General features: G+C 40.5%; 1 protein-coding gene across 5 annotated transcripts in view; it reads left to right on the forward strand.

The window, feature by feature from the left end:
* Positions 1 to 14,395, forward strand: part of SCAPER (S-phase cyclin A associated protein in the ER) — a 505,214-nt gene that overhangs the window by 436,603 nt on the left and 54,216 nt on the right. For all 5 annotated transcript variants that reach the window (XM_086711283.1, XM_086711287.1, XM_086711288.1 and 2 more), the window contains one exon: positions 6,309 to 6,464. In XM_086711283.1, coding sequence (XP_086567409.1) covers positions 6,309 to 6,464 — 156 coding nt within the window. The remainder of the gene's footprint in view (positions 1 to 6,308; positions 6,465 to 14,395) is intronic.

A 14,395-nucleotide genomic window follows, 5' to 3' on the forward strand; every position in this document is an offset into this window, starting at 1 on the left:
GAGGTCAAAGGGGTTGTTGCCTGCTTCCTCCTCTAGGGTTTTGATGGTTCCCTGTCTCACATTCAGTCCTTCATTCATTTTGAGTTTATTTTTGTGGATGGGGTAAGAAAGTGGTCCAGGTTCATTCTTCTGCATGTTGCTGTCCAGTTCTCCCAGCACCATTTGCTAAAGATACTGTCTTTTTTCCATTGGATGCCCTTTCCTGCTTTATCAAAGATGAGTTGGCCATACATTTGTGGGTCAAATTCTGGGTTCTCTATTCTATTGGTCTATGTGTCTGTTTTTGTGCCAATACCATACTGTCTTGATTGCAGCTTTGTATTAGAGGCTAAAGTCTGGGAGTGTGATGCCTCCCACTTTGGTTTTCTTCTTCAATATTACTTTGGCTGTTTGGGGTCTTTTGTGGTTCCATACAAATTTTAGGATTGCTTTTCTGGCTTTGAGAAGAATGCTGGTGCAATTTTGATTGGGATTGCATTGAATGTATAGATTGCATTGGGTCGTGTTGACATTTTAACAATATTTATTCTTCCAATCCATGAGCACGGAATGTTTTTCCATTTCTTTGTGTCTTCTTCAGTTTCCTTCATAAGCTTTCTATAGTTTTCAGCATACAGGTCTTTTACATCTTTGGTTAGGTTTATTCCTAGGTATCTTATGGTTCTTGGTGCAGTTGTAAATGGGATCAGTTTATTTCTCTTTCTGTTGCTTCATTATTGGTGTATAAAAATGCATCCGATTTCTGTACATTGATTTTGTACCCTGCGACTTTGCTGAATTCGTGTATCAGTTCTAACAGACTTTTGGTGGAGTCTGTCGGGTTTTCTGTGTAAAAAGTATCATGTCATCTATGAAAAGTGAAAGTTTGACTTCTTCTTTGCTGATTTTGATGTCTTTTATTTCATTTTGTTGTCTGATTGCTGAGGCTAGGACTTCCAACACTGTGTTAAACAACAGTGGTGAGAGTGGACATCCCTGTCATGTTCCTGATCTCAGGGGAAATGCTCTCAGTTTTTCCCCATTGAGGATGACATTAGCTGTGGGCTTTTCATTTACGGCTTTTATGATGTTTAAGTGTGTTCCTTCTATCCCGACTTTCTCGAGGGGTTTTATTAAGAAAGGATGCTGTATTTTGTCAAATGCTTTTTCTGCATCGATTGACAGGATCATATGGTTCTTATCCTTTCTTTTACTAATGTGATGTATCACATTGATTGATGTGCAAATATTGAACCAGCCCTGCAGCCCAGGAATGAATCCCACTTGATCATGGTGAATAATTCTTTTTATATGCTGTTGAATTCTATTTGCTAGTCTCTTGTTGAGAATTTTTGCATCCATATTCATCTGGGATTTTGGCCTGTAGTTCTCTTCTTTTGCCTAGTCTCTGTCTGGTTTGGCTATCAAAGTAATGCTGGCTTCATAGAATGAGTCTGGAAGTTTTCCTTCCCTTTCTATTTTTTGGAACAGCTTGAGAAGGATGGGTATTATCTCTGCTTTCAATGTCTGGTAGAATTCCCCAGGGAAGCCATCTGATCCTGGACTCTTATTTGTTGGGAGATTTTTGATAACTGATTTAATTTCCTCACTAGTTATGGGTCTGTTCAAATTTTCTATTTCTTCCCATTTGAGTTTGGGTCATGTGTGGGTGTCTAGGAATTTGTTCATTTTTTCCAGGTTGTCCAGTTTTGTTGGCATATAATTTTTCATAGTATTATCTGATAATTGCTTATATTTCTGGGGGATTGGTTGTGATAAATCCATTTTCATTCATGATTTTATCTATTTAGGTCCTCTTTTCATTTTGAGAAGTCTGGTTAGGGGGTTATCAATTTTATTTATTTTTTCAAAAAACCAACTCTTTGTTTCATTGATCTGTTCTACTGTTTTTTTGGATTCTATATTGTTGATTTCTGCTCTGATCTTTATTGTATCTCTTATTCTGCTGGTTTTGGGGTGTCTTTGCTGTTCTGCTTCTATTTCCTTTAGGTGTGCTGTTAGATTTTGTATTTGGGATTTTTCTTGTTTCTTGAGATAGGCCTAGATTGCAATGTATTTTCCTCTCAGGACTGCCTTTGCTGCATCCCAAAGGGTTTGGATTGTTGTGTTTTCATTTTCATTTGTTTCCATATATTTTTTAATTTCTTCTCTAATTGCCTGGTTGACCCATTAATTCTTTAGTAAGGTATTCTTTAACCTCCATGCATTTGGAGGTTTTCCAAACTTTTTCCTGTGGTTGATTTCAAGTTTCATAGCATTGTGATATGAAAGTGTGCATGGTAATGATCTCAATTCTTTTGTATTTATTGAGGGCTGTTTTGTGACCCAGTAAGTGATCTATCTCGGAGAGTGTTCCATGTGCACTCGAAAAGAATATATATTCTGCTGCTTTAGGAAGAAAAGTTCTAAATACATCTGTCAAGTCCATCTGGTCCATTGTATCATTCAGGGCCATTGTTTCTTTATTGATTTTGTGTCTAGATGATCTATTGTTGTAAGTGGAGTATTAAAGTCCCCTGCAAATACCACATTCTTACCAATAAGATTGCTTATGTTTGCGATTAGTTGTTTTATATATTTGGGTGTCTCCAAATTCGGTACATAAACATTTATAATCGTTAGCTCTTCTTGATGGATAGACTGCATAATTATTATATAATGCCCTTCTTCATCTCTTGTTACAGTCTTGAGTTTAAAATCTAGTTTGTCTGATATAAGTATGGCTCCTTCAGCTTTCTTTTGACTTCCAGTAGCAGGATAGATGGTTCTCCATCCCCTCATTTACAATCTGAAGGTGTCCTCAGGTCTAAAATTGATCTCTTGTAGACAGCAAATAGATGGGTCTTGTGTTTTTTTGTTTGTTTATCCATTCTGATACCCTATTTCCTTTGGTTGGAGCATTTAGTCTGTTTATATTCAGTGTTATTATTGAAAGATATGGGCTTAGAGTCACTGTCTTATCTGTAGATTTCATGCTTATAGTGGTGTCTCTGGTCCTTTGTGGTCTTTGCTACACTCACAGAGTTCCCCTTAGGATCTGTTTTATGTCTGGTTTAGTGGTGATGAATTTCTTCAGTTTTTGTTTGGGAAAACCTTTATCTCTCCTTCTGTTCTGAATGACAGGCTTGCTGGATAAAGGATTCTTGGCTGCATGTTTTTCCTATTCATCACATTGAAAATTTCCTGCCACTCCTTTCTGGCCTGCCAAGTTCCAGTAGATAGGTCTGCTACTACCCTTATGTGTCTATCCTTGTAGGTTAAGGCCTGTTTATCCCAAGCTGCTTTCAGAATTCTTTCTTTATCCTTGTATTTTGCCAGTTTCACTATGATACGTCATGCAGAAGATCAGTTTAAGTTATGTCTGAAGGGAGTTCTCTGTGCCTCCTGGATTCCAATGCATGTTTCCTTCCCCAGATTGAAGAAGTTTTCAGGTATAATTTGTTCAAGCACACTGTCAGCCCCTTTCTCTCTGTCTTCTTCTTCTGGAACTCCTGTGATACAGATATTGTTCCGTTTCATTGAATCACTCAGTTCTCTGATTCTCCCATTGTGATCCAGAATTTTTTTTTTATCTCTTTTTCTCAGCTTCATCTTTTTCTATAATTTTATCTTCTATTTCACCTATTCTCCCCTCTGTCTCTTCACTTCTTGCTGTCAGTACCTCTAGTTTATTTTGCACCTCATTTACAGCATTTTTTAATTGATCATGCCTATTTTTTAGTTCCTTGATCTCTGTAGCAATAGATTCTCTGCTGTCTTCTATGCTTTTTTCAAGCCCAGCGATTAATCTTATGACTATTATCCTAAATTCTTGTTCAGTTATATTGTTTATATCTGTTTTGAGCAGTTCTTTAGCTGTCATTTCTTCCTGGAATTTCTTTTGAGAAGAATTCTTCCATTTCGTCATTTTGGCTAGTTTTCTGTCCCTTATGTGTTTTCAAAGCGTGTTATCTGCCCTTCACCTTTGAGCACTACTATATTAAAGAGGGGTCATACACTGTCCAGGGCCTGGCCCTTTAGGAGGTGTTTTTTGGAGTGCATTACTTGCTCTCTGTTGTTGTGACTTTGATTACTTTATCTCCCTACTCATACTGATATTTCAAACCCTCCACTAGGTGTGTTTTGATTTGTTCATTGATGTGGCCCTGGAGAGGAAAACAAAAAACAAACAGAAAACAAAAATACACAAACACACAAACAAACAAAAAATACCCCAAAACAAAAAGTCAGAAACACCAGCTACAAGTAAGCAACAGGGGGGAGTGGTGCTGATGGAAGAGGCCTTATCCCATACAAAGAGAGAAATGACAGGGGTGAGGAAAAAGAAAAAATAAAAATTGCCCAGACAGAGAAACTATACAGCTTAATCCAGAGGGAGAGAAAGGAAAATAAAGGAGGCAGGAAAAAAGAAAAGAAAATAACATTGGCCAGACAGAGAAACTATTTGGCTTAATCCAGAGAGAGAGAAAGGAGAATGAAGAAGGAGGTGTGGAACATGTATCAAGAGAATGGATTAAATATGTCTGCTTAGACAAACCAACAACCAGAGTAACCGGACTGGAGGAGGGAAGAGATAAGAAGGAGAAAAGGAAGGAAGAATGTATCTATATAATAAGAATTGTCGGAGAATTAAACCAGGCAATGCAGCAGTGCTGGTCTCATAGAGGGGCTGTCTAATTCCTCAGCTACTACTCCGCTCCAGTAGATATGCAGTTACCAGGTGCAGAAGGGGTGGTTTGGAGTAGGCAGGTCCAGCCTCCAGTGTGGGTTCTGCTGTCCGATGCCTGAAGCCCCACCTTGTTGGTGGTGGGGAGAAAAATGGCAACATGCCAGTCTCTCCTCCACAGACCAGGTGTCCCAAACCACTCTGTTCAAGCCATCCTCACTGTGCCGCAGGCGCAAATGAGGCAGTTTGTCCCACTCTGCCGACTTCCGTGCCCTGGCTCTTGATTGCGATTCAAACTCCTGCTCTGTGCTCCGTGGTACTGGGGGAGTACAGCTGCACACCGCCCGATATATAGTCCCTAGCTGGTGGACGTGGGCAAGCTTTGTCCTATCCCGCAGCACACCAAGGAGGGGATCACTTTCTCCAACTGTGGACTACACCCCTGTCCTAACCACGAAGCCCGGGGCTGGCTCCCCTCCTTCCCAGGTGCGCCATCTGGGCAGCCGGGACCCAGTCGCAGAGAAAGCCCTTCATTTAAAGATTGGATCTTTCTCCGGCCTGGTCCGTGGTTTTTCTCTTGTCCAGATATAGTCCTATGCTTCCCCAGCCTCTCTTTCTCTTCCTTTTGTCTCTCTGCAGAAGGGGATACCTCCCCACCATTCGTTGTCTCTCCCAGTTTGCAATCACGCACCTATGGCCCGTCAGGTTGTCCCGGTGAGTCCCTGGAAGCAACTGCCTCCCGGACTCTCGAGTTCAAAGTCCTTGAGCTTCAACACTGCTTTGTTTGTGAGACAAGGGAACTTTGGATTCCCCTACTTCACCATGTTGGCCCTTCCCAAAATTAACATGTGTTGATTTTCAGAACTACTACATACAAAGTCCTGCCCTTTTCATACATGTAAATACAGTAGCACTGAAGTAGTATAAAATCTCTAAGCTAAAGCTGATTTATCTACAGGTAATTTATAGTCTTAAAATACTATTTTCAATGATAGTTGCTTTGCAGACTAATAAAAGAACCACTATTTTTGGTCCAGTTTAATAAACAGTTCTGGAAAGCTGTTTAATGGGATGAAAAGATGAAAGTGACTTCTTAAATGTTATTGTCAACTGTCAAGACTGGTGCTTTTCATAACAGAGAGCAATTAGATTCTCATTATTATACTCTTAATGATGACAGGATTTTGGAAAACAGAGAATCTACAGTTACATTAGAAATTTAGGTTGAAACAAGAGTATCTGAGTAGCATCATCTTATTTTCTAAATCTCTACATTCTAGGGAATTTGGCTCTCTGGTACTTTAAGAAGTATTGCTTTTCAAGAGTGTAGAGATAATTATAAATCATTTCAAATATTGACAGACTCTTTAGACCACTAAAAATGATCAGATGATCATTTTCATTCATCTTTCTTGAAAAAAATAGCATCAGAATGACCAAAAGAAGGAAGCAAATCACTTACAGAAATAGCTGATTATTCAGGACTAAATCTAAGGAAATTGTTACTTGAGATGCTTTACCCAAACCTATTGTTTGCTTGTTTGAGGGGTCTAAGCCTATGTTTGTTAAGATTTATCTTTGAAGGTGACGATATTGCCAGCCTGTGCAGACTGATAACACATATGTTTCTCCCCACATCTAGCTACGTGGTGAACATAGGCCTGATCAACAAGCTTCATGGCTGCTTCCTCTCTGTGCAAGGCCCAGTGGATGAGAATCCCAAGACGGCCACCTTTCTGCAGCATGCTGCAGGACTCTTGCATGGAATGTGCATGCTGTGCTTTGCTGTCACCAGAAGGTAAGGCTTCTACTTGATACTAATCTAGACTCAACTTTGGAAACATCTCTAAAGTTTTGCCAATCTTGGGGTCATTTTATAGGGATGCAAGTGGTCATGTTGGCCTCTTTTTTTCTTTGCCTTACCTTTGTCCTTCTTGGTTTCCCATACTGAGGCAAGCTTCATATTTCTTGTTTTTCCCTAGCTACATGCTCCTGTCAAAGTCTGTTTTTCTTTTTGGTGTCATAAACTTAACTGTCATTGCTGGAAGAGATCGTGGGGGTCATCCATCCCTCTTCTCCTGAAATCCAGAGGAATTAAGTGATTCTCCATGAGTCAGTTACAAAGCCTACACCAGATCAAGCCAGGCCCTCAGCACAATACAGCGCAGCCTCACAGTGTCCATAAGTTTGTTCACACGCTTTCATTTACAGCCTCCTAGGTTTATTTTCCCCTTTTGTCTCTTTCTCCAAGATACCTTCATGAATAAAGGAAGGGAGCCATCCAAAAACAATAGCTCCCTAAAGTTACATATGATCTATGTGTGGGGAGACCCGATGTGGTAGAGGCCTGCAAGAATTCACCTGAGGCAGAACAAAGAGATAGAAGTTTATTGAAAACACTGCAAGGGACCAGCAGACAGGACAACAAAGGAGAGACTGGCTGCCATGAGGCAGTGGTGAGGGGTATAGGGAAATGTATAGAATTTTCCTTTTTTGGTACCTGTGTCCAGGGTCCGGGTGTAAGTAACCCATTGTTTTTGCCTAGGGCTTAGGATATTTTGAGGAGGGTCACCTGTTGGCCTGTTGTATTCAACTAGGGGCTGCTGTCGGCCCTTCTACCTTACTCAGGTTTCCATTGCTCAAGTTGGTTGCCCAAAAGCATCCTGTACACTATGGGCATGATTATAGCCAATGTGTCAGGGACAACTGCTGGCCTGGTTGGCTCTTTATACCCCTCACCCCATCCTGTGGACTGTCTGCAAAAGCAGTAATTCTCTGGGGCGGGGGTGGGGGGCACAAAATAAACCCCTGTTGCATTTTTTCTCTCCCACCAATTAAAAATCATTTGCAGGGGTGCCTGAGTGGCTCAGTCGGTTAAGCATCTGACTTCAGCTCAGGTCATGATCTCGCAGTCTGTAAGTTCAAGCCCCGCATCGGGCTCTGTGCTGACAGCTCGGAGCCTGGAGCCTGCTTCAGATTCTGTGTCTCCCTCTCCCTCCGCCCCTCCCCCACTCACACTCTGTCTCTGTCTCTCAAAAATAAATAGACATTAAAAAAAAAAAGATCTGTTAGCAATAGTGATTCAGTGTTTCTGATAGGAATATGATGTAGCCATCAGGCATATTAAGAATGTTCAGTAGGGGCACATAGGTGGCTCAGTTGGTTCAGTGTCCAACTCTTGATTTTGACTCAGGTTGTGATCCCAGAGTTGTAGGATCAAGCCCTACATCAGGCTCCTTGCTGAGTGTGGAGCCTGCTTGGGATTCTCTCTCTCTCTCCCTCTGCCCTCTTCTCCACTCACATGTGTGCTCTCTCTCTCACTCACACTCTCTCTCTCTCTCACTCTCAAATTAAAAAAAAGAAAGAATGTTTAATAAAATAATTTTCTTACAATTAAATTCTAAACAGCACTGCATACAATTTTTTTATTGTGGCTCTTTTTATTTATACCCAAAAGGAGAGAGTACAATAATGAACCCCAGGGATAGCCATTGTCTAGCTCCAACTATTATCAGTATTTTATATTTCCCATTCTTATTTTATCCTCCTGCTCACACCCTGGGTTTTTTGTTTTGTCTTGTTGGTTTTTTGTTTGGTGGGAAAGGGGTTATGCTAGAGCATGTAATAACAAATTTCAGGTATCATGACATTTCACCCAAAATAATTCAGCATGTATCTCTGAGGTCTTAAACATAAATACCATGCCATTATCACCCCAACATAATAAACAATAATTTTGTAATATACCTGGTCCACTTTTCCCCACTGTCTCAAAACATCTTTCTACCAGAAGTTTATTGGAATCAGAATCCAAATTTCAGGTGGCATTTGGTTATTATATCTCCTAAGTCTTTTTTATTCTGTAAAATATTCTGCCTCTTTTTTTCTTGCCATTGATTTGTTAGAGAAAAAAATATATTGTTTTTTATTATTTATCAAGAAGAAAATTGAAACCAAAATTAAAATTAAAAATTTGAAACTTGTGGGGCGCCTGGATGGCTCAGTTGGTTAAGTGACTGACTCTTGATTTTGGCTCAGGTCATGATCTCATGGTTCATGAGATTGAGCCCTACGTGGGTCTCTATGCTGACAGCACAGAGCCTGCTTGATATTCTCTCTCTCTCCCTCTTTCTCTCTGCCCCTCCCCCACTCATGCTCACTTTCTCTTTCTCTCTCAAAATAATAAACTTTAAAAAATTCTGAAACTTCTAAAGTCTCGCTGCTTGAAGAAATATCCACCCATTTTCAATGTACACAGAATGCTAGTGACTATATTCAGAATATTTTAAAACAGAGAATTTGCCATCTAAAATGAACCTCCTCGAAGCACCTGGCTGGCTCAGTCAGTTAAGTGTCTGACTCTTGATTTCAGCTCAAATAATGATCTCACAGTCATGGGATTGAGCCCCACATCTGGCTCCATGATGGACATGGAGCCTGCTTAATATTGAAGATTCTCTCTCCCTCTCCATCTGTCCCTCTCCCCCTTGCACGCACATTCTCTCCCTCTCCCTCCCTCCCTCCCTCCCTCTAAATAAATAAATAAATAAATAAATAAATAAATAAATAAATAATGAACCCCCCCCCAACAATTTTTAGTCTATTACACATGGAAACCCAACACCCACCTATTCTTCCTTTACTGTTACCTCTCTTAATCCCGTCACATTTCTAGGAAGATTAAGACTACCTGATCGTCAGGGAAGCCAAGCATAACCTGTATTAAGTTAGTCTTCTTCCTTCCAGAAATGCAGACAGAACCTGTTCCAGGGATTAGATAAGAACTTAGGAAGTGGCTATCTGAGTCTCTAACCTAAATATGATCAGATGGTACCACACGGCAGAGAGGCCAGCAGCGGTATTAGGGCATTGGCACCTAGGGCACTGGCACCTGCCAGCTTGGAGTATAGCCTGCTGCCTGGCTAGCTCCTGTGCAGTAGGCTGCTCCCTGGAAGGTGTCCTCTCCTCCAGGAGACCCCTGTCCAACAGTGGTTCTTTCATGTACACAGCATTAGAAACCTGCCAGCATCTCAAGGCTTTGTCACCTGTATTCTTTCCTTGAATCCAGATGAATATCACACATAATTATTTCCATATGTGGTTATTGTACAGTTTGGGGCTTTGGCTTTCACTTACACACAGATTTAGTCACTTGAAATCTCTGGAACTTGAAAGAAGCTTAGAGATCAGTCACAGCCACTCACTCTTACGGGGAAAGCAACTGAGCCAAACTAACTTGAATTAGGATATAAGATTCCTACCTCAGTGCTCTCACCTACACACTTGACTTTGTATTATTCAAAATGTAGGAGCATATATTTCAGTTCTTTGAAGATTTTCTCAATTACATGTATGGAAAGCAAGATCCTCTTCTCTCTAACACCCACAGTCATGTCCTTTCCCGTAGACATTGAGCATCTGTTGTATGCCAAACACCAAGACAAGTACCCAAGATACTGCCCACGGGGATCCCACAGCCTGGTGTGGGGTCATACCTGTAAACTAATAGCTGCAGGAGAAGAGAGTGTTCACAGAGAAGGAAGTAAAGCACTCCCACAGGAGATCAAGAAAGGTTTCAATGGACTAAATATTGAAGGGTCCAGAAAGACAAGTAGAGGAGAAGAATGCAACAGAGAAAAGGGTCATAATATGTGTACTCTATGATATAACATGTTATTGGTGTCTTTGGCCCACCCGGAGGTCACCTACCAATGGCTTCTTGTATTTCTCTGCCTGAGGATATTCTCTGGACAAATAGCTGTTTGCTACAAGTACTGGGGAGCTAATACCTCCAGGAGTGACCCTCCACAGTAAATGGGTGGATTATATCCCAGCTCTGCTAACCCTCAGTGAGACAGTCCTGAGGTGTGTTCTGTATAGTCTGTAAGAGGGGCCCCAGTGGTAACCTGTGCACTAACACATCGTTGATTGGCTTTCTCCCTTCCCTCTTTCTCTCCTTTGCTTCCTCACAAATAAACTATTTACACCCATATCCTTGTTTCAGAGTTTGGTTTGGAGGCAACCCAAACTAAGAGATATGGATATACAAGATATTGTCTCATGTTGAATTTGATGTTGCTGTATGATGGGGTGACTGTGAAGAGTGACAGGAGATGAAGTAGTAAATGAGCTCCATGTGGGGCACCTGAGTGGCTCAGTCGGTTAAGTGTCCTTCTTCAGCTCAGGTCATGATCTCACAACTCTAGTTCAAATCCCGTGTCAGGCTCTGTGTTGACAGCTCAGAGCCTGGAGCTGCTTCAGATTCTGTGTCTCCCTCTCTCTCTGCCCCTGCCCTGCTCACACTCTGTCTGTCTGTCTGTCTGTCTCTCTCTCTCTCTCTCTCTCTCTCTCTCAAAAATAAATAATTTTTTTTTTAATTTAAATGAGCTCCATAGATGTTAGCTCCTAGGAGGCTGAAATGGAGACAAGAACTGGATGTGCTACATTAGAGCTACAGAAAGCCACTGAGGTTTAAGAGAGGGTAACAGGATCAAATTTCTGTTATAGAATGATCATTCCTGGAAAGAGTAAAAATGACTGGAAAGGCATGAGTCTAGAGGACTTGCATGAGGCACGTGGGAAATGTTGAGGGCCTGTGGGACAGTGGAAATAGAATCAAATGCATTAAGAGGAGACAGAATAAATGTGAGAGAGATGGCATAGAGCTTGGAGGGAGGTAAAAGGAAGGGAGGAACCTAAAATGGTTCCTGGGATTTCTGACTTGAAACTTTTGAGTGGTGAATGGTAGAGTCTCCAAATTAGTAAATATAAGCAGTTTTCCAGAGAAGAAATATGTTTGTTCCTACGAGTACCTAAGGGTCATCCAAGTAGACCAAAGTCTTTATATGTATGTATAATTGTTTTTTCTGTACATATACAGCTGGATTTTAAATAAATCAGTAATTAACTCTAGGTGGTATTTAAGAATTCTTAATCCATCTTTCCTATTATAATTTCCTTCTCCAGCTTCAGTTTGTATTAGTAGGCCTTGCTGCAAAAGCAGATTATTCTAGGAGAAAGGGTCCAGGTGGTTTCCTGGCTTAATTTACCTAGGAAGTTCTTAGTATCAGTATCAGCTGCTTCTGTGAGATGAAAGGATGACCCCTAACTGCAGTTCTTCCTCATCCTTCAGTCTTCAGCATTTTCAGAACACCACCAAGCCACAGAAAGACAGGGAGTGTTTTCTACCTTTCCATATTAATTTGCCTCTAATATTTACAGACCATTTCATACTACTTCCCATTTCTTCATGGAAGTTCTATTTCTAAACTATAAACTACAATGACCTATGGAAAACACTTTGTTATGTGTGTCAGAGTTTCTTTCTGCAAGGTCACGGCCTTGTCTGGGGACAAAGGTAGTGTGGCTGTCGTTATATTGGAGTAATTCACATAATGCCTGTTTTGGCTATCAGGACAAGCCAGCCAGAGCCAGAAAGTTGAGGAAGGATTGTTGTCAAAGCTCTTTTATGACCAGCAGGAATAAAAAGACAAAGAGGAGCCAGAGAGGCCTTCAAAAATCATCTTGTGAGCTGGCGAGCCCTGAGATAATTAAGTAGCTGATTAGCCCAGGGCTTTGAGTAAACACTGCAGTCTGCTGGTGGCCCAGCCTTTTTGTGACGGTGATTACAGCCTGGCTGCCTTTGCACTACTCTCCTATTGTGCCCTTAATCTGCTAATTTTTACCTAGGTTTTCTGAAGGACAATTTGGGTGTCAGAGTTTATGTTCTTAATCTTTGCTTCAGTGTGGAGGAGAAAAGACTAACTTGATTTTTGTACCAGGCTTGGTTTTGAACTTGCATTTAAGTAAAAATTGGAATTGTGATCTTCTGGTGAAAGGTTTGATGTTATGTTAGGATTAGTTCAGAATTTTAATCCAAGGACTTTTCACAAATTATAATTCTTAATGACTTAAATGAATTTCAACAGTCTGTAATAGGACTTTCAGAAATACTTATTTCTTTGGCCCTTACTGTTAATCACTTTTACATTCTTGGTCCTTTAAGTAGTAAAGAGAAAAGGATGGTTTTCAAATCTCAGTCAGCATCTCAACTGCCCTAATTAGCTGAGACTCACTGAGGCCCCCTGAAGGTGCTAACAGGAGCAGAACAGTAATGAGTGATTATGAATTGCAACCAACACAGGCCTTTTACTTAATCAGCAATCATTGACTAATTCCATAACTGTACTAAACATTGTAGTAATAGGGCCAAGGAGCAGTGGGTTCACAGGGAGAGCTGACAGTCCTTATGACCATACAGAATAAGAAGAGGAGCTTATAAAACCTAGCTAATTCTGATTGAAGAAGACTCTTCTGAATTCTAGAATATATTTACATGAAAAGGAGTTTGTTGTTATATACATTCATGGTTTTTATTTTCACATCCATAAACTACACTAACAAAATGGGTTCTATCCAAGGTCCCTGGAAACCTGTGTCAAAAAAAAAGAATGATTTATAATTTAGCTCATTAATTATGTGGATATAAATGAGTACTTCTCAAGTGTTTAAGGGTGCTTGAAAACCATTTGTTTGGCAAAGGTAAACTTTAACTCTGCCTGCCTGAATTATTCACTCATGCATTAAACAAATATTTATGTAGCACTTGCTCTGTGCCAGGCCCTGTGCTAAGCTTGGGAGAAAGCAGAAATGACTCAGACATCAATTGTGTCCTCAAGGACCTTGTCGGCTAGTAGAGGAAAGAAGATGCATATACAAAGACCCATGGTATAAGGCAGAGTGGTACAGAGGATAGAAGATAACCCTGAAAAGCACTTAGCACACTGCCTGCCACATAGTAAATGCTTAATAAACATTGGCAGCTGTCATTACATCATTATTGATGGAGTTAAGAGGAGGGAGAGATCACTCTTGGTGGTAGGAATTACCTGTTCCCTAGAACAACTAAAATTTAATCTGGACCTTGAAAGATAGAAGGGTTTGTTGGAACGTTTAGAGTTGAGAGAAAGTAGATAAACAAATAGCTAAAGCGAAGACATCATGGTAGAAAAATATGAAGAACCAATAGAGTACTTACTTGAGCTCAATTTGGGGATGTATGTGGTGGTGATTTTAGTGCCTCCCAGGTTTTTATGAGGTTCAACTGAGGTAATAAATGTAAAAAGGCTGTGTGAACTATTTTGCTAAGATGTGGTGGCAGCGGTGTCATTAAAAGCCTTTGATCAGGGAAGTGACATGCTAAGAACCATATTTTGGGAGCATTAATCAGATATCAGGAATATTTGGTGAACAATGTATTAGAGAGGAGGCAGAAAATGGGACCATTAACAGTCATCTGAGCAAGAGGCAGAAGGAAGGGAAAAGAATTTTTCTTAATCTTCCCAGAGTCTCTTTCCTCATGTACAATATCATCAGACTCCAGATGCCATCATCTCTGTCTCCTCTGTCTTCCTTGTACCCCAGACCTCATCTGTTGTCACATTTTGTTGAATGGAAGGAACCTTAAAGTTTCCTTAATCCAGTCTTCTATTCATGTGTGAATCTCTCCAATAACTTCATCCATTCTATATTTGAATATTTCTTTTGTCAGGGAACTCATTACACTGAGAGAACCATTCTGTTATTGATAAGTTTTAATGCTTTAAAAAGTCTCTCCTTATACCAATCTCTAACCTGTCTCCCTACTGCTACCTATTAGAACTAGTCCTAATTGTTCCTTGGCAACATACAGACTATTCTATCCATGCTCTCCTCCCTGAACTTCCCTGA

Source organism: Puma concolor, chromosome B3 (assembly GCF_028749965.1).
Source record: "Puma concolor isolate L17-30 chromosome B3, mPumCon1.1.hap2, whole genome shotgun sequence".
Classification (NCBI taxonomy): domain Eukaryota; kingdom Metazoa; phylum Chordata; class Mammalia; order Carnivora; family Felidae; genus Puma; species Puma concolor.